The following is a 21,904-nucleotide window of genomic DNA, read 5'->3' as shown; positions in this document are numbered from 1 at the left end:
GGTGTTGCAATCTGTGAACGGGGTGATTTTTTAAAAAAAGTCTTTCCATTGGCAGGAGGCCTCTTATGGTACAGTGATAGTGCCCCTACCTCTGGCCTAGAAGACCTAGGTTCAAGCCTGGTATGCTGCAGAGGTGTGTAATAACTCTGGGCGGGCTGATTAGAATGTTTTTTGTTTCTCACTGACCGGAAGCTCAGTAACGAAGGGACACGGATTGACTACAGTTGTAAGGACACAAAGGGAGTTAAGGACTGCGCGTCCCTTCCATCCCACCCACCCAGTGAAAGCTGTATTCTGAAGCATGCTATCTGAAAGTGTGGTTGAAGCAGATTCGATTGTAATAACCAAGAAACAAGTGGGTCCACCCTGGAATAGATCAGCAGTGAAACAGAGGACCTGGGTCTGATTGGGTAGTTCCTTCACATTGATTAATATAATAGGCTGGGTGCCCTTCTTAAACTGAGGGAAAACCAGCAAAACTTGAAAATGACACATGCTGGTCCAATTTGTTTTTTTTTGCACACCTCTGGAGTGCTCCAGCATGTCCTGGCCAGTAGTTCATTTCCAAGTATTACTTCAAAACGAAACTTTATTTTCTCTCTCGGACTCTATAAAGGGGGTGGGTTCTGCAGAGGCCGGACCAGTGTCTTTGAGAGCTTCAATGGAGCCTCGTTTGCTATTCCTTACGATTTGCAAAATGCATAAACATGATTAGACTTTGAAATATTATGATTGGTGTGAACATTCGCCTTGGGCTCGGCACTGCAGACATATGGGGACATAACCCTACAGCTTTCTTGTGATTGGTGCTTGCAGTGAGATGAGTCAGCCCAGGTTGCGAAAGAGCGAAGCGGTCCTTCAACTGTTGAAGCCAATGTCCCCAGGAGCGGATTTCTACAAATAGCGCAGCGCCTCACCATGGTACTCTTCTCTTCTCTGACCCCCGTTATTATTGCACTGATGTGCATTTGTCTGGCTGCTCTGTGGAGCAGTAAGCGTAAAGCAAGGAGAGATCGAAAAGTGGGAACCGAAGACAGAGTTAATTCCAAACCCCGGGCGGATGAAGATTTGCGAGTTGACAAGGGTAAGGTTAAAAACAAACTAGCACTGGATGGTAATCTGTCCATGAAAATGGCGGTGAAGTTTACTTGAGTAGACAATATTGGAACATTCACTTCAGTCTCATCGATCCTGTTTTGCTAAATCACAGACCACCTTAATTCCCTGATTTTGTGCCCATCGATTTTTGTTTTGAAATGTTTAATTTACTCAAGCTGAACAATCTCGCGGAAGAGAGTTCCACATTTCCGCCAACCTTATCGTGAAGAAATATATCCTAATATCATCTCTGAGCAACCAAACTTTAACTTTTTTTAAAATCAGGACCACCCCAGCTGAGGAAATGGGGTTAACAGGGTAGATGGAGACAAGGCTATCTATTTTCTTAAACATATAAAGATGTTAACTGTAAGGTGCAACAGGATGGCTCAATGTTAGCGCTGCTGCCTCACAGTGCTAGGGATCTGGGTTTGATTCCACGCTTGGATAACATTCTCCCCGTGTCTCTGTGGGTTTCCTCCAGTTTGCTCCCACTGCCCAGAGATGTGCAGGTTTGGTGGATTAGCCATGCTAAATTGCCCATAGTGTCCAGGGATGTGCACACTAGGTGGGTCACCCATGGGAACTGCAGGATTACAGGGATAGGGTAGAGAGGTGAGTCTTGGTGGGATGCTGTTCAGAGGGTCCGTGTGGACCCAATTGGCTGAATGGCTTGCTTCCACACTGTAAGGATTCCATGTAATATTTTATGTCCATAAATATGCACAATATGACCTCATAATTTATTGTTTTCTAGTTCTATAGTACCTGCACTCTACTGTCCCAGAGGTTTCTGACGATTTTGCAAATTGTGTCTGACCAGTGGATCACATAAATGCAAATTAAATTCTGCACTTTTCGTATTACAGCTCCCTCAAGATAAAATTACCTCTTCTGTTTCTGAGAAAATTTACTGTGTTGAAATTCGTCTTTGGCCCTGTATAAAGCAGCACTTGGAACTGTGTCAAGTCCAAAGTGCAGAGTGAATAATTCATTTCTTTCTCTGAGACCCAGAGCAGTACAAATGCCATGCTGGAGCCAATTTGATTCACTCCATTTGATATCAAGAAACAATTGAAGGCACGGGATACCGCAAAGGCTGTGGGCCTTGACAACATTTTGGCAATAGTACCTTGTACTCATGAAGGAGCCGGTGATGCACACTGAAAGAAGTAACAATACAACAGAATATTCAGTGAATAATAAGATGCTAAGAAGCTCAGTGGAGCAGAGGGGTCTTGGGTTCCTTTCCATACCTCACTGAAGATGGCAGGACAGATTAATAGGGTAGTGAAGAAGGCTTGCCCATATCAGCTGAGGCATAGGTTATATAAGAGCAAGGAGATGATGCTGCATTTGTTATGAAAGGGTAAGGGATACTGTACCTTTAAGAGCTAGCAGAATTATCTGAATAAGGTACAATATAACCTTTTAGTCCAGCAACAAGAGTAGCTGGTTGCCTGGAGACAAAAACACATTTGAATGCAGCCAATCAGTTTAAATTCTATCCCCAAAAATACTAAACTCCAAACAACTCTTAATTTAGTATATTGACAATATTAAAAGCCAATGACACAATCTGATGCTTTGTGTATATATGACCAGGAAATACTTGAACATTTGAGGGAGAACTGCCAAGCCACCAACACATCAGGTCTGATAGCTTCTGACCTGATGACCTTTGAAGATGGTTGAGCCTAAGATACTATCTTGAGGAGCTCATGCAGCAATGTCTGAAGGTACAAGCTTCAACAGCCACACCATCTTACTTTGTGCTAGTCATAGAATCATCGAGTTTTACAACAGAGAACGAAGTCATTTGGCCCATCATGTCTGTATTGACTCTTGAAAGAGCTACCCAGCTCGTCCCATTCTCCATTTGAATGATCCCTTCTAATTCTGTAACATCCGCAAACTTACTGATCATGCCTTGTATATTCACATCCATATCATTTATGTAAGTAACAAAAAGCAAAGGTCCCAGCACTGACCTCTGTGGCACACCACTAGTCAGAGGCCTCCAGTCCAAGAAACAGCCTTCAATCTTCAACCATCATCCTCTGCTTCCTATCATTGAGTCAATTTTGAATCCAATTAGCTTGCTCTCCTTTGATCCTATGACTAGCCTGCCATGTGGGACCTTGTCAAAGGCCTTACCAAAGTCCATGTAGACAACATTAACTGCTCTACCCTCGTCTATCATCTTGATGACCTATTCAAAAAAATTTAAAAGATTTGTCAGACATGACTTCCCACATACAAATCCATGCTGACTATCCCTAATCAGACCTTGACTGTCCAAATGTTGATTGATCCTGTCCCTCAGTATCCTCTCCAACACCTTGCCTACCACTGATGTCAGGCTAAATGGCCTGTAGTTCCTTGGCTTGTCTTTGCTACCTTTCTTAAACAATGGAGCAACATTAGCCACCCTCCAGGCTTCTGGAACTTCACCAGTGGCTAAAGATAAACCAAAAATCTCTGCAAGGGCCTCTGCAATTTCTTCCTTAGCTTTCCACAATGTCTGAGGATGGACTTGATCAGGCTCAGGGGATTTATCCACCTTCATGTGCTTTAAGGCTGCAAACACCTCCTCTCTAGTAACATATATGTGGTTCAAAACATCTTCACTTGTCACTCTTATTTCCTTAGCATCATGAGGAGAAATATTTATTAACAATCTCCCCCATCTCCTGTGGCTCCAAACATAGACAGCCAAGCTGATCTTTAAGGAGACCTATTCTCTCCCTAGCCATTCTATTCCTCTTAATATAGCTATAGAACCCCTTGAGATTATCTTTAACCTTATCTGTCAGATCCACCTCACACCCTCTTTTAGCTCTTCTGATTTCCCTCTTAAATGTGCTCCTACACTTTTTAAAGTCATCTAGGGATTCTCTTGAGCCCGATAGCTTAAACCCAATATATGCTGCCTTCTTTTTCCTGACCAGACCCTCAATATCCCTCATCAGCCAGGGATCCCTGAACCTGCCAGCTTTTCCCTTCAACCTAACAGGAACATACTGTCTTGGACTCATGATATCACACTTTTAAAAGCCTCTCATTTGCCAATCATTCCTTTTCCTTCGAACAGACTCACCCAATTGACCTCTGCAGGATCCTGCCTAATGGGTCCAAAGCTGGCCCTGCTCCAGTTTAGTACCTTAACCATGGACCTGTCCTATCCTTATTCAAAACTATGTTAACACTAAGAGACAAAGTTAAAAATCTCACAACGCCAAGTTATAGGCCAACAGGTTTATTTGGAAGTGCAAGCTTTTGGAGTACTGCTCCTTTGTCAAGTAACTAGGTTGACTAGCTACCAGATGAAGGAGCAGCTCTCTGAAAGCTTGTACATCCAAATCAACCTGTTGGACTATAACCTGATGTTATGTGATTTTTAACTTTGCCCACCCCAGTCCAACACCGGCATATGTCCAAAATTAAGAGGGTTATGGTCACTGGACCCAAAGTGCTCTCCGACTGACACTTCAGTCACTTGGAAAAGGTGAGGACTGTAGATCCTGGAGATTTGAGTCAAAGAGTGTAGTGCTGGTCAGGCAGCATCTGAGGAGCAGGAGAATCGAAGTTTCGGGCATAAGCCCTGAATCAGGAATGAGGCTTGTGGGCCAAGGGGATTGAGAGATAAATGGGAAAGGGTGAGTGGGGTTGGGGGAAAGGTAGCTGGGAATGCGCTAGGCAGATGAAGATGGGGGTGAAAATGATAGGTGGGAGAGGAGGGTGGAGCAGATAGGTGGGAAGGAAGATGGACAGATAGGACCGTTCAAGAGGGCGGTGCCAAGCAAGAGGGTCTGTCCTCCCTTTACTGTGCCTCTGGCATCCCTGAATAGTAAACTTGCTCTCAGTGGCGAATGTACTTTCCCTTGACTTCCAGATGGCCCCTCTCTTATTCAGAGTCCCTAGTTTAAACACTCCCAGGTAATACAAGCAAATCTCCCCGCAAGGATATTGATACCTCCTCCAGATCAAGTATAATCCGTCCCTCTTGTACAGGTCATCTCTACCCCAGAAGAGATCCTAATGATCCAAGAAATGAAAATCCTGTCACCTACACCGTCTCTGAGTAAAAAGTGAGGTCTGCAGATGCTGGAGATCAGAGCTGAAAATGTGTTGCTGGTTAAAGCACAGCAGGTTAGGCAGCATCCAAGGAATAGGAAATTCAACGTTTCGGGCATAAGCCCTTCATCAGGAATGACGTCGAATTTCCTATTCCTTGGATGCTGCCTAACCTGCTGTGCTTTAACCAGCAACACATTTTCAGCACCTACACCGTCTCCTCAGCCATGCATTCATCTGGCTTAGCTTTCTATTTCTATCCTCACTGCTGGGTGGCACTGGAAGTAATCCAGAGATCATTACCCTTCAGGTGTTGCTTTTTACCTTCTTACCTAACTCCCTATATTCATTTCACAGAACCCCATCCCTTTGTCCACCTATGTCATTTGTACTGATGTGCACAATGACCTCTGCCTGTTCACCCTCCCCCTTCAGAATGTTCAGCCGCTCAGAGACATCCTTGACCCTGGCACCTGGGAGGCAACACACTACCCTGGTATCTCTTTTGCAACCACAGAATCTCCTGTCAGTCACTCTCGCAATTAAGTCTCCTATCAGTATTGCCCTGTCTGACCGCACCCTTTCCCTCTGAGCCTCAGAGCTGGTCGCAGTGCACTGACCTGACTCCTGCTGCTGGCCCCTGAAAGGTCAGAGGGGAACCAACCCCCTCCAATCCAACCCCACCACCACCACCTCCACCTTACCTTTTCTGGTGGTGACTCAGCTACCTGTAGCCTACACCTTTAGGAGTGACCGCTATAGTTTTTATCAGTGATGTTCTTTGCACCACGGATGATCCCGAGTGCATCCAGATCCAGCTCCAGCTCCCTAATGCGATCTGTCAGGAGCTGCAGCCGAGTGCAAATCTCACAGGTGTAGCCACCAGGGACACTGGATGTCTCCCTGATCTCCTACATCCTGCAAGAGGGACATGCCACTGCCCTCACTGCCATGCTTACTGCCTTCAGTCTAGACAGAACAAAAGAAGAGCCCTTACCTGCTCCTACCTGTATGCCAGTGCAGCATCCTCACACCAAAATCTCTCAAGCAAAGGCCTCAACACTTCCACTCCAAAACTGGCCCACTCTCCTAACTGCTGCCTCCTTGTACACCTTTACTTTGCCAATCGTGTTCTTCACAGAGCCTTTGTTTTGGACAGAGGAGGAGGGAGGGTGGAAAACATCAATGTAGCGTTTCCAGTTTAACCCCAGCTTGACACCAAGTTCTCTCTGACCTGCTGTACAGTTGTGATAATTGTAGTGATGTCTCCCAGAATTCTGCTGTGATGATTCTCCACTGTCCTCTGATTCTGGGAAGGTTTAGGGGTTGGTTGAGTTTTAGCTAATAGTTATATCACAATGGTTCGTAATAGTTTATCTGTAGTTGGAATCTATTTATTTGTAATAAATAATTATTGTGGTTAAGTATAGAAACCTGTTGCTAGACAACTGAATGTATTTGAAGGAGGGGTGGACAGATTTTTGAAGTAGACAGGTATACTGAACTAGCATGAAGCAGGAATTCAGAACTGGGACTGATTAGCTATAGTCTTGTTGAATAGTGGGGCAGGCTTGAGAAGGCAGATGGCTTACTCCTGCCCCTGTCAACCTGGGTTAAAAAGATTGGGAAATGGAGGAATTCTATATTATTTTTTAAAAAAATGTTTAACTTTTGTGATGGCTCTGGGAATATTTCCAACATACAATCTCAGTGAGGCATAACACACTGAGTGACTATCTGTGTGGAGTTTGCACATTCTCCCCATGTCTATGTGGGTTTCTTCCTAGACAGTCCAAAGCTGTGCAGGTCAGGTGGGTTGGCCTTGCTAAATTGTCCATAGTATTAGGTGCATTAGTCAGAGGGAGATGGATCTGTGTGGGTTACTGTTCGAAGGGTTGATGTGGACTTGTTGGGCCGAAGGGTCTGTTTCCACTCTGCAGGGAATCTAATCAAATAACATAAGTAACTCTTCTTCTATTCAAATAGTTTCATGATAATTTAAACGTCAGCCTGAGAGGGCAGTTGGGTGCTATTATTTAATGTTTTACCATTGACAGGACAGCATTACTGAGGCATTGCGTCAACCCTAGTTTGACCTCTGGCATGAGAGGTGTGTAAAGTATCTAGAACCAGTGCTATGTTCAAAAGTGATACAGGGCAGCAATAGGATATCAATATCGATTTTGCTGCAGAGAAGAAAAAGTGGTGTGAGAGAAACCACATACTTTTGCTGTTCTTAGATGTGGAATGTAAGAAAATGCCTGTTAGCTATTAACTCAGTTAATTATCAACCGACCTTTAACATTATCAAAAGATAATTCACTAATTCGGCCGTCAGTGTGCACCTTTGGCAACTGATATCAAGACCAGAACTAGGCTTGAAATGTTTATGTACAAATAGATAAAAAGCACAGCATAAAAACAGACCATTTGGCTCAATGGTTGTTCATGCTCTGTACAAGCCTCCTCTTAGCCCTCTTCATCCAAAGTTATTACTGTAACCTCTATTTCCTTTGTTTTCACGTGTCCATTTAGATTCACCTTAAATGCTTCCTTCTCAACAAATTACTCTTTGTGATACTGAGGTTCACATTTTAGCCATTGCCTGAATAAAGATGTTTCTGCTGAATTCCCTGTTGAATTTATGCCACCGCATTATATTTGATCCCTAAGCTTCATCGCCCAATCTAAAGTGATTATATCAACCAGGACATACACCACATTTAAAAGGCAGAGTCTGGTAACTATTGTTTAACATTAGTTTTATTCAAATTGATTCTGGAATTGAGAGATTGGACCGATCAAGAACAGCTGAACTGACTGAGGTTTTTATCTACAGAAGAGTGAAGTCTGATGCATTAACCTGATAGAGGTCTTTGAGGTTATGAAACCAATTGATTGGATGAATATAGGCTGATTTGTGCCAATATTTAGTTTTATTCTAGCCTCCTCTGACCCTATTATCTTGCTTTTCTATTCCTTTGTCTCTCACTGACTTTTCTAGCTTACACTGAAGGTATTATTTTACTCAACTCTTCCATTTATTAGTGCAGTCCAAATTCTAACCGTTCTGTAAGCTACTCATTGATGCTTTAAAAGGATTTTTCTCCGAATGTCCAGTTCACTGCTTGGCTTCTTGATGTTGGCTTAGACACATTGCTTAGGCTTGGCAAAGGCAGTTCTTTTCAGACTTATCTCCATTCACCCATAGACCCTTCAATGTGAAGGACACTCCATTCAATGAATGGTTGCTGCTTGACATTGTGAGCACTTATTCCACCAGCGTTTGGAAACACTTCTTAGTGGAGAAGGAAAGAAGAAACCAGGAGTTGAATTGGTTGCATTGGTGGTCATTCATGTAGAATCACAGAATAATGCAGCACAAAAGCAGCCATTGTACCTGTGCTGGCTCTCTAGAAGAGCTGTCCAATTAGTTACACAGCTCTGCTTTCTCCTTGTAGCCCTATAAACAAACTCCCTTCAAGTATCCAAGTTTGTTTGGAATGATGTCATTGAATCTGCTTCCTCCATCCATTTCAATCAGTGTAACCCAGTTTACAACAACTCACTGTAAAATAATTTCCAGGGTTTTCCAGGCCCTTTTCAGGATAGGCTGGGAAACAAAAAACACTGGCAAAATGGTGTGGGAAAGTGTGCGGGTGTGCCTGATGTTTTCTAAATCTCCAGTGTTACCGCTTGACCAGCCCAGTTATTGCAATCTGCCTCCCTGACCCCCATCATTCCCCAAATCAACTTACCTTTCTTCAAGGGCATCTGGTGATGGACATAGTTACAGCCTTGGCAATGGCCACTTGATAAAGATGGCAGCTCTTGGGTGTTTGGTGCTGTCTTTCACTGAGTAGCTCCAGGGGCATTTGGCAGTATAGCTCCATTGGTCCCACTGCCTGTCTGAAGTGGGGTCACCTACCACTTCCAGCTCCAGGGCCTGTGATGTCTCCACAGAATTTTAATTCCATGTTTCAGCTCATTACCTCTCGTCGTTTTCCCAATTGCCTTAAGTATATGTCCTCTGGTTACTGATTCTATATCACTGGAATAGTTTCTCCTTATTTATGATGTTGAAACCACTCATACGTTTGAACATTCCCTATTAAAACTCCTCTTTGCATTAAATAGAACATTTCCAGTTTCGCTGTATATCTAAAATTGCTTATCATTGGTCCCACTCAAATACATGCCTTTTGCACTCTTCTCCAAAGCTTAAAACTAGGGGTCACATTCTAAAAATAACAGGTAAGCCATTCAGGACCAGGATGAGGAAGAATTTCTTCATGCAGAAAACTGTGAACTTGTGGAGTTCTCTACCACGGGAAGCTGTTGGGACTAGTTTATTAGATATGTTCAAGAGGGAGCTGGATATGAGCCTTGCAGCTAAAGGGATCAAGGGGTATGGAGAGAAAGCAGGCATGGAATACTGAAATCGCATAATCAGTTATGATCATACTGAATAGCAGTGCAGGCTGGAAGGGCCGAATGGCCCATTCCTGCATCTGTTTTCTATGTTTGACTAACCTAGTTACACTATGATTTGGAGATGCCAGTGTTGGACTGGGGTGTACAAAGTTAAAAATCACACAACACCAGGTTATAGTCCAACAGGTTTAATTGGAAGCACACTAGCTTTCGGAGTGACGCTCCTTCATCAGGTGATTGTCTGATGAAGGAGCGTCGCTCCGAAAGCTAGTGTGCTTCCAATTAAACCTGTTGGACTATAACCTGGTGTTGTGTGATTTTTAACTAGTTACACTAGGCATTGTGTGATTCATCAAATTACATAAGGAGTTGCTAGTGTGATTGAGTAGTCATTGTTTGAAATTGCAACTTCAATTACTAGGGGGAAAATTCCTTTTAGCTGTTTTGCACCTGAAACATAGGTGGTGAGATGGGGAGGGGACCCTACAATTGACTTGCAATGCCTACCTGATGCCACAGAATGTGGTATCATGCACTGATTTTGAGTGCATGGATTGTGCATCAATCATAAATGGGCAGAACAAGCATCCCGTACATCCCCTCGAAGTACTGAAGTTTATTGTGGGCCCAGTTCATCCCCATCCCTTGGTACAAGCTGCCTTGCAGCATTATATTGACAGGCTCATTAGGAGGGCATGATCAGACCACCTCATTCTCAACTCTTACAGAAGAAAATGTCATTGGACACATTTCAGAAGCAGTGAATTTCAAATTATTCATGAGCTACCTGTCACTGTGCACATCCTGAGGATGGAAGGTTTGTTCTTCCCTTCCCATGTAGGATGTAACTGTGGGCCAGGTTGGTGCTAGAGCTGACCAAGCTTTGAATGATAAACTCCACCAAGGTGCCTGTTTGTTTTCTGTACGTCATTGTTTCTATTAAAAGTGGTCTGATACTAGTTTCTTTTGGTGTCTCAGACTGGAATTGGGCCTGTGTAAACTGATCCATTCACTGAAACTGCCCAATATAGGTGACAATCAGCTCCCTCTTTCACTATGTGATTGAAAACAGTTAATTACTGAGGCCCTAGGGATTACATCTTGGGGCTCATTTGAGTTTGAATAGAGCTGGTGTGGCACTTTCTTTTTTAAACAGAGGCTGAGGTAATGATCAGACAGCTAATTTAAGTTTGGGTGGATTTTGTCTCTGCATGATAATACAAATCACGTCACATGATAGCAAGTCCTCAGCATGTTTTGGCTTTTGTGGCATAGCAGTAGTGTTCCTGCCTCTGAGCCAGAAGGTCTGGGTTCAAGTCCCACATGCTCCAGAAGTGAGTAATAACATCTCTGAACAGACTCATTATTTTACTGAGTGATTCAGTCTGTCACAACTACAATGACAGACAACATGAGGTCTGCTAACTGGAGTAGCAGTGATGTAACCTTAAGTACCCTTTTGGCCAAAACGTCCATGGATATTTTGTGCCGTCAGCTTTAATTCAGAATTTTTGTTTTTGTGTCCCTCACTGAATGTTTAGTTCTATGTGGTTCCGTGTAATGCACCAAATTTCACTCTGATCCTTCCATTTCCAGCTGGGAGTTTTCTTAATGATGAACCTGAGGTGCAGCATATTCCATATTCACCACAGCGTTATTCAGAGGATGAAATGATCCACAGAGCCAATGAGTTTTACCAACTGATGAATGCACGAAGGAGTGTCCGCTTTATCAGTGAGGAAGCAGTGCCCAGGGCGGTGATTGACAGCATCATTAGGACAGCAGGTATGATCAGTTATTGCTCTGACAAAGCAAGAAGCTGGAAATTCAACAGCATTCCACAGCAGCGAGTTTCAAATGATTAACTGGCTACCTGTCATTGTAGGACATCCCGAGGATGTAAGGTTCACTTCCCCTTCACTTCCTACTACAAATCATGTGGCCTTCCTCTATTCTTCTTCCTTCTCACCTTCTTTCCTCCATTCTTCCTGGCTATTGCTACTTTCTGTCTCTCCTGCCTCTCTGCTTTCTATCCTATCCTTCCATCCTGTTTCCCGCCTTCTTTCCTTTCCTTGCTACCTCTCTCTCCATCCTTTTCCCTCTGATATCTGGCCTCAACCCACTTCAATCCTTTTCTGTCCGTGCTTTCTTTTTCACTCTTTACCTCTCTGTTTTCTCACCTGACTTGTTCCTTTCTGCTTTTCTTTCTTGCATCTTTCCTTCCTTCCTTCCTTCTCTCTCTCCCTCCCCCACTTCCTTCATTACTCTTGCCCCCCTTCATTCCTTTACCTCCCACTTCTTTCTTCTACCCCTCTGCCCTTCCTTCCTTTCTGGCCTCTCTCCCTCTTTCCACATTCCCTTCTGTTCCATGGTCTCGTTCCCTTCCTGTTCCTCAACTGTTGGGACTTGCATGTTCACTCTCTTACATGTTGAATTTAAAATGAAGTGCACTGCTATTCTGAGAATTCACTGGCTGCAACATTGCTCAGACCTTTTCCTATCTTGTTGGTATTACCCTGCTGGAAGTGCCATGTAAAATAAACTTCCATTCAAATCACACCATGAAGAGTGAACAGATCCAGGGAATTTTACAATCAGTCTAATGTGGTTAAAAGACAGGCTGTGGATCACCTTACTCTCAGGGTTGGGTTGGAAGCTGGCTGGACAATCTCTGTAGACTAGACCTTGTCTGTTATTAGGCAAAAAAAACCTGCAGGTGCTGAAATCCAAGGTAGACAAGCAGGAGACAGCAAGCCAGGCAGCATCAGGAGGTGGAGAAGTTGATATTTTGGGTGTAACCCTTCTTCAGGACTGGGGGTGGGTGTAAGGGGACCTGCAACTCCCCTTACACCCAACCCCAATCCTGAAGTAGGGTCATACCCGGAACGTCGACTTCTCCACCTCCTGATGCTTCCGGCTTGCTGTGTTCTTCCAGCCTTCTGCTTGTCTATCTTGTCTGTTAGTCGGCCATTGGCAGGTCAACAGGGAGCAATGAGACACTTTGAGGGAAAATATCAGTTTTTGTTTTCAAAGTGCCGAGTGCCAACAAGTATCTATGCAATGATCGATTTATTTCTCAGTTCAACATGAATCCAAACAAACATTACAGAAACCCCAAAAATGCTTTCCAGTCAATTAAATGTTATTGAAATGCTACGACTGTCGGAAACACAGAAGTCAATTTGTTCAAGGTTCCATTAACAGCTGTGGGGGTGCTGTTTTTACAGTGATGGTTGAGTGATGCAGATTGGCTAGGACAGAGGGAGAACTCTCCTGCTTTTCTTCAAAATATCACCTGCATATCTTTTTTTGTCTACCTGAGAGAACAGACAGAACTTCAAATTAATATCTCTTCTGAAAGGTTTGCATCTTACATGGCTGCGCTTATGTCATCCTGGACAGTGTACTCCAGTTTCAGAACTGGGTCTCTGATCCACATTTGTGGCTCAGAGCTGAGTATATCAGTATGGATCTACAGGAGACTGGTTTATCAAGACTCTTTAAACATCAAGGGAATTCAAGGCCTTGTGAAGACTGCACAGGCACAGTAGCCTCTTCACAGAATATAAACATTTTTGGCAAATATAGTTTTAAGAGATTGATTTACCTCAATCTCAAGCTCAAGCTGAAAGAACCCTCCAGCCTTCTGGACTCTGTCAAGTTCAATAACTGTAGAGCTTGAGCCCTCCCAAGTCCTTACCCCAACATTCACACACCAGGCCTTGCTATCACATACTATTACACATAACCCATTGTTAGCCACTAACAGTGTCCATTAACAGCTCTGCATCCTTGTAGCCCAATCATAATCCACTTCTTTGTCTCCGTCTGTGGGCACTATAGCCATCTACTGTTTTACACCTTACTCTCTCCCTCCATCCTGTCTTCTTCATATAAATTAACATTTTCATAGCTACCATGAACTCTGAGGAAGGCTTCCTTGACCCGAAAAATTAACTCTGAATACTCTGCACAGATGCCGCCGGACCTACTGAGCTTTTCCAGCAACTTCAGTTTTTGTTGTGAGTAAATTGGAATTGTTTCCAGGCGAGCTCCTGATTTACAGGAAACAGCTAGAGAATCATTCTGATAGTTGGGGAGAGTGCTACAGTGCCTGGATTGGTGACAATATTTATTGTAGACATTGTGTGGAAGAACCTTATTGCTGGTAGAAGGGCTGAAACCTAAGATACTTGATTTCATAGAATCATAGAATGCCTACAGTATGGAAGCAGGCCATTCGGCCCATGAAGTCCATATACTCCCCCCAAAAGAGCATCCCACCAGACCCACCCCTCCACTCTATCTCTTTAACCCTGCATTTCCCATGGCTAAACCGCTTAGGCTGCACATCCCTGGGCACTATGGGCATTTTAGCAGAGCCAGTCCCCTTAACCTGCACATCTTTGGACTGTGGGAGGAAACCCCGCCCCCCTCCCCCCCCCAGAGTACCTGGAGGAAATCCACGCAGACATTGGGAGAATGTGCAAACTGTACACAGATAGTAGCCCGAAGCTGGAATCAAGCCCATTTTCCTGGTGCTGTGAGGCAGCATTGCTAACCACTGAGTCACCGTGCCGCCCCAACTTGATAAAGTACCTGCCAAAAATGGATTTTTTTTTCCCATAGTGAATCATTCTGGCAAATAAACTGCCCTGAAAGGATGATGTAAGCATAATCATGAATATCTTTGAAAGCAGAATTGGATACACACTTGAAAAGGAGACATTTGTAAGCTGTGGAGAAAATGCAGCGAAGTGAGATTATTCAGATGGCTTTAAAGAGCTGCCCCAGCTACAGTGGGCCAAATGATGGCTTCTTGTGCTGTAATAGACCGTGACGGTACGTTGACATGGTTAACAATGGCCTCATTAAATCAGGCAATTTCCTTTCTTAAAGGTACTGCTCCAAGTGGAGCACATACAGAGCCCTGGACCTTTGTAGTCATCCAAGACCCAGAAACAAAACATCGAATTCGTGAAATCATTGAGGAGGAAGAAGAGGTTAACTATAAGAAGAGGATGGGGAAGAAATGGGTCTCTGACTTAAAACAAATGAGGTATGTCCAATTGCATGATGAGATCCGTTCAATAATCGATGGGAATATGTTCAGTTAAATGACCCAACAGAAAGATGGCACACCCACAAGTGCAGATATTCCTCCGTGTTGATTTACAATTTGTGTTCAGATCGCTGAAATAATATTTCAACCCACACTCTTCTAATTTGGAGGCATTGAGTTGGGCCAATATTGTCCATTGTCCCTTCAAGGATACCACTAATGGCATCCAAACAGATGGTCTGATTAAACTAGAACATGCTTAAAGTGATGAAACAACAGAATCCAAATGTTACTGATTATTGCTGCTTGACACAGTGTAGTATCCATTGGTCATGGATGCTCCCTGCCCTGAGTACACTGCTGGTACTGCATGCTTCCATTTACTGCCATTCACAACCCTGCAGTAAAGAGTCAGGCAACCAAAGCTATACAGTCCCCCTCATGACTGGATCTATAGTTCTACATCTTGACCAAATTGAGGAGCAGATCCATGAAAAGACTTCACTTGCCTCCCCTTCCCAAAACTCGTGCCAAAAGGAGCGTGGATCTGATGTACCAGCAGGAATTGAGGAGATTCCCCCTGCGCTAATTGAATAGATATTTCCACCCTTCACATTTTGAGCACATGTCGAAAAGTGATTACCTTTACCTCTGAGGCTGGGGTGGCAGCGAGATCTAGTGGGAATGCGGGTTTGATACCAAGACACTTACGATTAGATTAGATTAGATTACTTATAGTGTGGAAACAGGCCCTTCGGCCCAACAAGTCCACACCGACCCGTTGAAGCGCAACTCACCCATACCCCTACATTTACCCCTTACCTAACACTACGGGCAATTTAGCACGGCCAATTCACCTGACCCGCACATCTTTGGACTGTGGGAGGAAACCGGAGCACCCGGAGGAAACCCGGGTGCAGACACGGGGAGAACGTGCAAACTCCACACAGTCAGTCGCCTGAGTCGGGAAATGAACCCGGGTCTCAGGCGCTGTGAGACAGCAGTGCTAACCACTGTGCCACCGTGCCGCCCACAAATCCCCTAAATAAATCCCCTAAACCTTCAGTTAAAGTCAATAAAATTAGTTGTGAATTGATCATTCAGAAATCTTCAAGTAAATGAGTGAAGAAGCTGGGTTGGTGGTGGGAGTGGAAGATATTTCTTTATACACAATCTGGAATGGTCATCTTGAAAATGTGGTATAAACAAATTTTAAAAAAGGCGTACTTGAATGAATAAATTTGCATGGTGTTGGGGAAAGATCAGGGGAAGTGTAGAAATAATAGGATAAATTTCAAAGAGACCAAACAAACAAGATGTATTGAATGACTACTTTCTGTGCTGTTTAGTTCTGATAGCACAGGAACAGCTTTCTAAAAATGTCACAACTATCTGGTAGACTGACATAAAATAGTTTAAAACTTTGACAGATTATTTTCAATACACTTGTGAGATGTGGGTCATTGGCTGGCTCAGTGTATATTGCCCTTGAGAAAGTGGTGATGAGCTGCTTTCTTGAACTCTGCAGTCCATGTGCTGTAGGTAAACTCTCAATGTTGTCAGGGAGGGAAATCCAGGATTTTGATTCAGTGACAGTGAAGGAACGGCAATATATTTCCCAGTCAGGACTGTGAGTGGATTTGAGGGAAATTTGAGGGGTAGTGTTCCCATGCGTCTGTTGCCCTTTTTGGTGTTAGTGGGTTTGGGGGATGTTGTCTGAGGATCTTCTTGTGAATTTCTGCAGTGCATCTTGTAGATGGCACACACTGCTGCTATTGAGTGTCAATGGTGGAGGGAGTGGAGGCTTGTGAATGTGGTGCCAGTCAGGTGGGCTGGTCTCAAGTCTTTTGAGTGTCATTGGAGCTGTACTCATCCACATAAGTGGGAAGTATTCCATCACACTTCTGACTTGTGCCTTGTTAATGGTGAACAGGTTTGAGGAAATCAAGAGGTAAGTTACTTGGTGCAGAATTCCTGGTCCCTGACCTACACTTGTACCCACAAATGAGTCACCGTGTGGTGAGTCCAGTTCAGTTTCTGGTCAAAGGTAAAGCCCAGAATATTGATATTGGGGGATTCAATGATTGTAATGCAATCAGATTTCGAGGAACTCTTAAGAAATGTAAAGTTTTGAGGTTTGCAATCTCAATTTCTCCTTTATAAATAAAATTAAGTCTAAGCCCTCAGGCTTATATATCACGGTACTGTCAATGCTGCAGATGATGCTTGTGACTGAAGCTATATAAGGTACATATTACTGTTCTCCTTTTTATAGGACATACTGGATTAAACCCTACCTTGACACTGCACCCTACCTCATCCTTATATTTAAACAAATTTATGGAATCCTACCCACTGGCAAGAAGACCCATTATTACAATGAGATCAGTGTTTCAATTTCCTGTGGTATTCTCCTGGCAGCTCTGCAGGTAATCCTGATAATGTAACATACTATGATTGTAGTGAATAGGTTCGACGGAATTAATTATTATTTTAACAGATTCTCCTCCCAATGCACTCGCTACTGCTACCTCTAAGCAACTGAGAGATCTCACAGGGAACATGAACTTGTTTAAAGTGTGACTGCAGATATGAGAAAAATTGGAGAACGTTAGAGTTAATCAATGCCACTTCCCAGTGCAAACCAAGACAGAAGTGCTAGCAATCTCCTTTGGAAATAACTCCCAAAACTCATCCTGCAAATTGCAAATTGTAGCCTCAACTTGAGCATACTCATCCCAGTCAGCCCTGCAAACTTTTCCTCACTAATATTCAAAGATATGTGCCAAACCTGTTCTGCAGACTAGTTAAGCAACAGCCTAACATAGTCATACTGATTGAATCGAGTAGAACCAGTATTCTAGACTCTTTTAGCATCATCCTTGGATTTGTCCTGATCCAGAGCAAGACAGATCCACCAGAGGCATTAGCATGCTACACACAGTCGCTTGGGAGTTGTCCTGGGAATCTTTAATACTGACTATAGACCCAGTGAAATCTCATGGCCTCATGTAAAACACGGACAAAAATAAATCCTGCTGATTGTTACCAACACCCTCCATCAATATGAGGAATCATTACTCCTCCATGTTGAATATTACATGGAAGATGTATGGATCCTAATCAAGGCATATAATCTACTCTGGGTGGAGAACTTTGATGTCTACCACCAAGACTGGCTCCATTGGCATGACCAGTATTGACCAAGCTGGATGAGTTTTGAAGTGTATGACTACCAGACTAGACCCATGGCAGGTGGTAAAAGAAAGAACGAAAGGAAGCCCCTTCTTGACCCCATCTTCACTAATCCATCTGTTGCTGATCCATGACAATATTGATAGGAGAGTGACCACCACAAAGTCCTTGTGCAGACCAAATATCAGCTCACATTAAGGATGCCTACCCTCATGTTGGGTGGTATTTCAATCGTGTTAAATGGGATAGTTTCAGAGTAAACCTAGCAGTTCAAACACTGGGCACTCAATCGACTCCAGGAGCCATTAGCAGCTACAGCAGAATCTGGAACCTTGTGTTCCGGCATATCCTTAACTCTACCATTGTCACCAAACTGGGGGATAAACCAAGGTTCAGCGAGTGCTGTGGAAGAGCTTTTCAAGAGAGGTCAAACCAAAAATAAGATGTCAGCCTGGTCAAAGTAAAGACAGGACTGTTCACAATCTAGGTAGAGGAAGCAGCATGCGATTGATGGACATATTTAAAGAAATCCTGTCAACTGATGGATCGGATCAAAGCTGTATAGTTATGCTACCCATACACACATCCTCCCTGTAAATGTCAAAACAGCTTTGGTTCAAGTATAGACGAAAGAGCTGAACTCCAGAGGTGAGGTGAGAGTGACTACCCTTAACATCAAGGCTCCAGTGTGATATCAAAGAACTCTGGCAAAGATAAAGTCCAATGAATCATGGAAAATTCTTCACTGATTGCAAGCAAGTCCAGGTCAAGATGATACGTGACTTGGAGGGAAACCTGTACCATGCACCTGCTACCCTTGTCTTTCTAGATAGCAGAGGTTGTGGGTTTCATAGATAGAGTTATGAATTCATATATCACGGAAACAGAGCATTCAATTCAACCAGTCAATGTTGACCATAATCCCAAACTAAACTAGTCCTACCTGCCTGCACTTGGTCCATATCCCTCTAAATATTTCTTATTCATGTACTTCCCTAAGTGTCTTTTAAACATTGTAAATGTGTCCGCAACCCACTTCCACTAGAAATTCATTCCACTATGAATCACTATCTGTGTAAAAAGCAATTGCGCCTCATGTCTTTTTTAAAAGTCTTTCTCCTCTTACCTTAAAATATTACCCCCTTATCTTGAAATTCCCTACCCTAGGGAAAAGACACCTGCCATTCACCTTATCTTTACCCTGCATGATTTTATAAACCTCAACCGTCACCCCTCAACCTCCTCCGCTCTAGTGAAGCAAGTCCCAGCCTAGCTAGACTCTCCTTACAAGTCACTCCCTCCATTCCCAGCAACATTCTGCTAAATTGCTTCTGAACCCTCTCCAGCTTAGTAACATCCTTCCTTTAACAGGAGACAGTATTCTAGAAAAGGCCTCACCAACATCCTGTACAATCGCAACATAAAGTCCTAACTATTTTACTGTAAGGTCTGAGCATTGAAGGCAAGCGTACTAAACACCTCCTGACATACATGTGATGCAAAATTCAAAGAACTCCGAGGTCTCTCTGTTCTACAACATGACTCAAGGCCGTACTTTTAATGCACGTGTTTGTTTTACTAAAGTGTAGTTCCTCACATATATCCAAATTAAACTCCATCTGCCACTCTTTAACCCATTGATCCAGTTGATCAATCTTCGATAAACTTCTACACTGTTGAGATACCAATGTTGAAGGAAGTGATGGTTTAAGATAGTGAGTGGGAGTTAATCATATGGATCATGTTTTTTCAGTGTTGTTAGAGCTTTATTCATTCAGCCAAAGGGGCTGTATTCCATCAAAATCTTCTGATTTTGGAAAGATTTGAAGCTGGAACCCATTATAAATGATGAGACAGACTGAACTCATTATTCATGGAAAGACATAAACACTTACACTCCACCATTAAAGAAAATCATGAAAGTTAGAAACCATTATTAATGGAAACCCCTGGGGACTGAAATTTTTGAGGCCTGTCGATACTGGGAACATGGATGGACGGGAATCTAAAAATACCAGCTTTGGCTTTCTGACGACATTACCTCCATTGACCATTTTTACCAAGCTGGGCAAAGGGCCTCTCTGGCCTACAAGTACCCAGGAGGTAGGCACCAATTAGACTTAGCAAGCGCTCTGTTAGACTCAGTTAAAGTAGGCTGTGATTTTCCAGTTCTCCCAACACAACACTAGGCAAGTAGCCAGCAGCAGGCCGGGTGTCTGTGTTCCACACAGTTCACAACTTGCCCTGCCTGCACTGGTAGGGATGCAGTAAAAGACTGCATCTACTCACTCCCTCAAGGACGACTCCATATTGAAGTGCCCTCTGAGATCATGACCCTGTATTGCAACTTTCTATTCCCCTAAAGCTGGAGGGTCTATGATTTCCTGTTCAGCTTGGCACACATTGTCGAATGGAATGTGGTGCTGAAACCCGTGCTTCAGGACCAGCCATGCAGGTAACCAGTAGCACTGTCCCATCTCAGCAATAATACTGGGACTCACCCAACAAAGGAGGAAGGCAGTCATGTATTGACAATGACACTTGATTAATGGTTCCGAACTCCAGGCTAATGTTCTTGGAGGGTGGGGAATTATAGGTTTGAATGTCATCGTGAAAGATGTGACACTTGAATTCAATTTAAAAAGGAAAATCTGGAATAAAAAGCTATTTTACTGGTGACCATGTAACTACTGTCAATGATTGTAAAAGCCCATCTGGATCCTTTTGGGAAGGAAATTTGTCATACATACCTGGTCTGGCCTGTAAATGACTCCAGACCCACAGCAATGTGGTTGACTTGGGCAGTTTGGGATGACCAAAAAATGCTGACATAGCCAGAGACACTGATATCCAATGAGCAGCACAAAAAAAATGTGGAAGTTGCCTAAGTATACCTTGTCCCTAAAAGGCTGAACAGATCCAGTCTGACCATTTAGCTCAATCATTGGCAACATGATGGAACGTATCATTGGCTTTTAAGTGGCACTCACTCATCAATAACTGGCTCACTTATGCTCAGTTTGGGTTCCAAAAGGACCACTAACAGCACAGTGTGTGGATTAGGGATGGGTAATAAATGTTGGCCTTTCCAGTTACATTAACTTTCCATGGATGAATAAGAAGTTTTATCACTGAGCCACAGCTTGAAAGGACAAATACATCAATCTTGAAGAACATCATTGTGTAGTGGACTCCATCTAAAAAGAACCTACTTAGTGTTCTTAGCTCAGCCCAGACCAGTGTTGAGTTTGTGAAATGAAATGTTAATGAAGTGTTTAATTTCTTCACCCTTCTCACAGAATGCTGGCCTTGTGACAGTCACTACAACACCTCTGAATTGTGGTCCTCGGGTGCGTGTTCTTCTTGGGCGCCCAGAGAATGAAAAGTTGCTGCTGCTGCTGCCTGTTGGTTACCCAGCGAAAGATGCTACCGTACCAGACTTTAAACGCAAGCCACTGGATGAGATTATGGTGTCTGTGTGACTTGGAGTATGTCAGAAAGTCTGCAGAGTGGAAGTTCTTGAAGTAAAGATTGTTTATAGCACTTTAGATGTCGGAGTGTCTCCATAAAGTCTCTGAAGACAGGACTGCACCTTGACCAACCTCATGAAATCTATGACACTTCGTCCAGGGTCCTATTATGGAGAATTGAAGACATCATATCCAATTACCATGATTAGGAATATTGAGCATTTTGTTCCAATTCCCGGCCTTGGGGATATATAACATCTTGTAAATCCAATTGGCTATACCAAATACTCAAAATTTTGAAACTAGCTGAAATCCCTATATTTCAAAAGTGTTCAAACTCTCCATAATGGCAATATAACACAACTTTCTTGAAACTGTCAAAACTGTCGCTGAAATGTCACAAAGCTTGTTCTGATTCCCACGAAATGCAAAACTGGGAATATCTGGGAAATGGGGTGGTTACAACACAGACTGACCAATGGGGAATTGCTGAGCTGGGGGTTCACTCCAAAGGGAGAGACAGAGCTTTAACCAAGACACAACCCAGTGGATCATAAATAATCAGAAT

The 21,904-nt window shown here is 43.3% G+C and overlaps 1 protein-coding gene across 1 annotated transcript; it reads left to right on the top strand.

The window, feature by feature from the left end:
• The first annotated feature begins 918 nt into the window (after window positions 1-918).
• iyd (iodotyrosine deiodinase) lies at window positions 919-21,348 on the top strand. Its single transcript, XM_060831151.1, has 5 exons — window positions 919-1,084; window positions 11,206-11,394; window positions 14,509-14,668; window positions 16,947-17,100; window positions 21,166-21,348. Exons 1-5 carry the CDS (start codon window positions 919-921, stop codon window positions 21,346-21,348), a joined length of 852 nt encoding a protein of 283 aa, XP_060687134.1.
• The last annotated feature ends 556 nt before the right edge of the window (window positions 21,349-21,904 follow it).

This window comes from Hemiscyllium ocellatum, chromosome 10 (assembly GCF_020745735.1).
Source record: "Hemiscyllium ocellatum isolate sHemOce1 chromosome 10, sHemOce1.pat.X.cur, whole genome shotgun sequence".
In the NCBI taxonomy this organism is placed as follows: Eukaryota; Metazoa; Chordata; class Chondrichthyes; order Orectolobiformes; family Hemiscylliidae; genus Hemiscyllium; species Hemiscyllium ocellatum.
Note: the sequence above shows the minus strand (reverse complement) of the source record. Positions and strands in the feature narration are given on the sequence as shown.

Excerpts from the sequence above, each read along its gene's own strand:
- iyd (XM_060831151.1), top strand. The coding sequence starts at position 919 with ATGGTACTCTTCTCTTCTCTGACCCCCGTTATTATTGCACTGATGTGC. Across the intron at positions 1,085-11,205 it reads AGATTTGCGAGTTGACAAGG|CTGGGAGTTTTCTTAATGAT; the intron begins GTAAGGTTAAAA and ends TTCCATTTCCAG. Across the intron at positions 17,101-21,165 it reads TTCTCCTGGCAGCTCTGCAG|AATGCTGGCCTTGTGACAGT; the intron begins GTAATCCTGATA and ends CCCTTCTCACAG.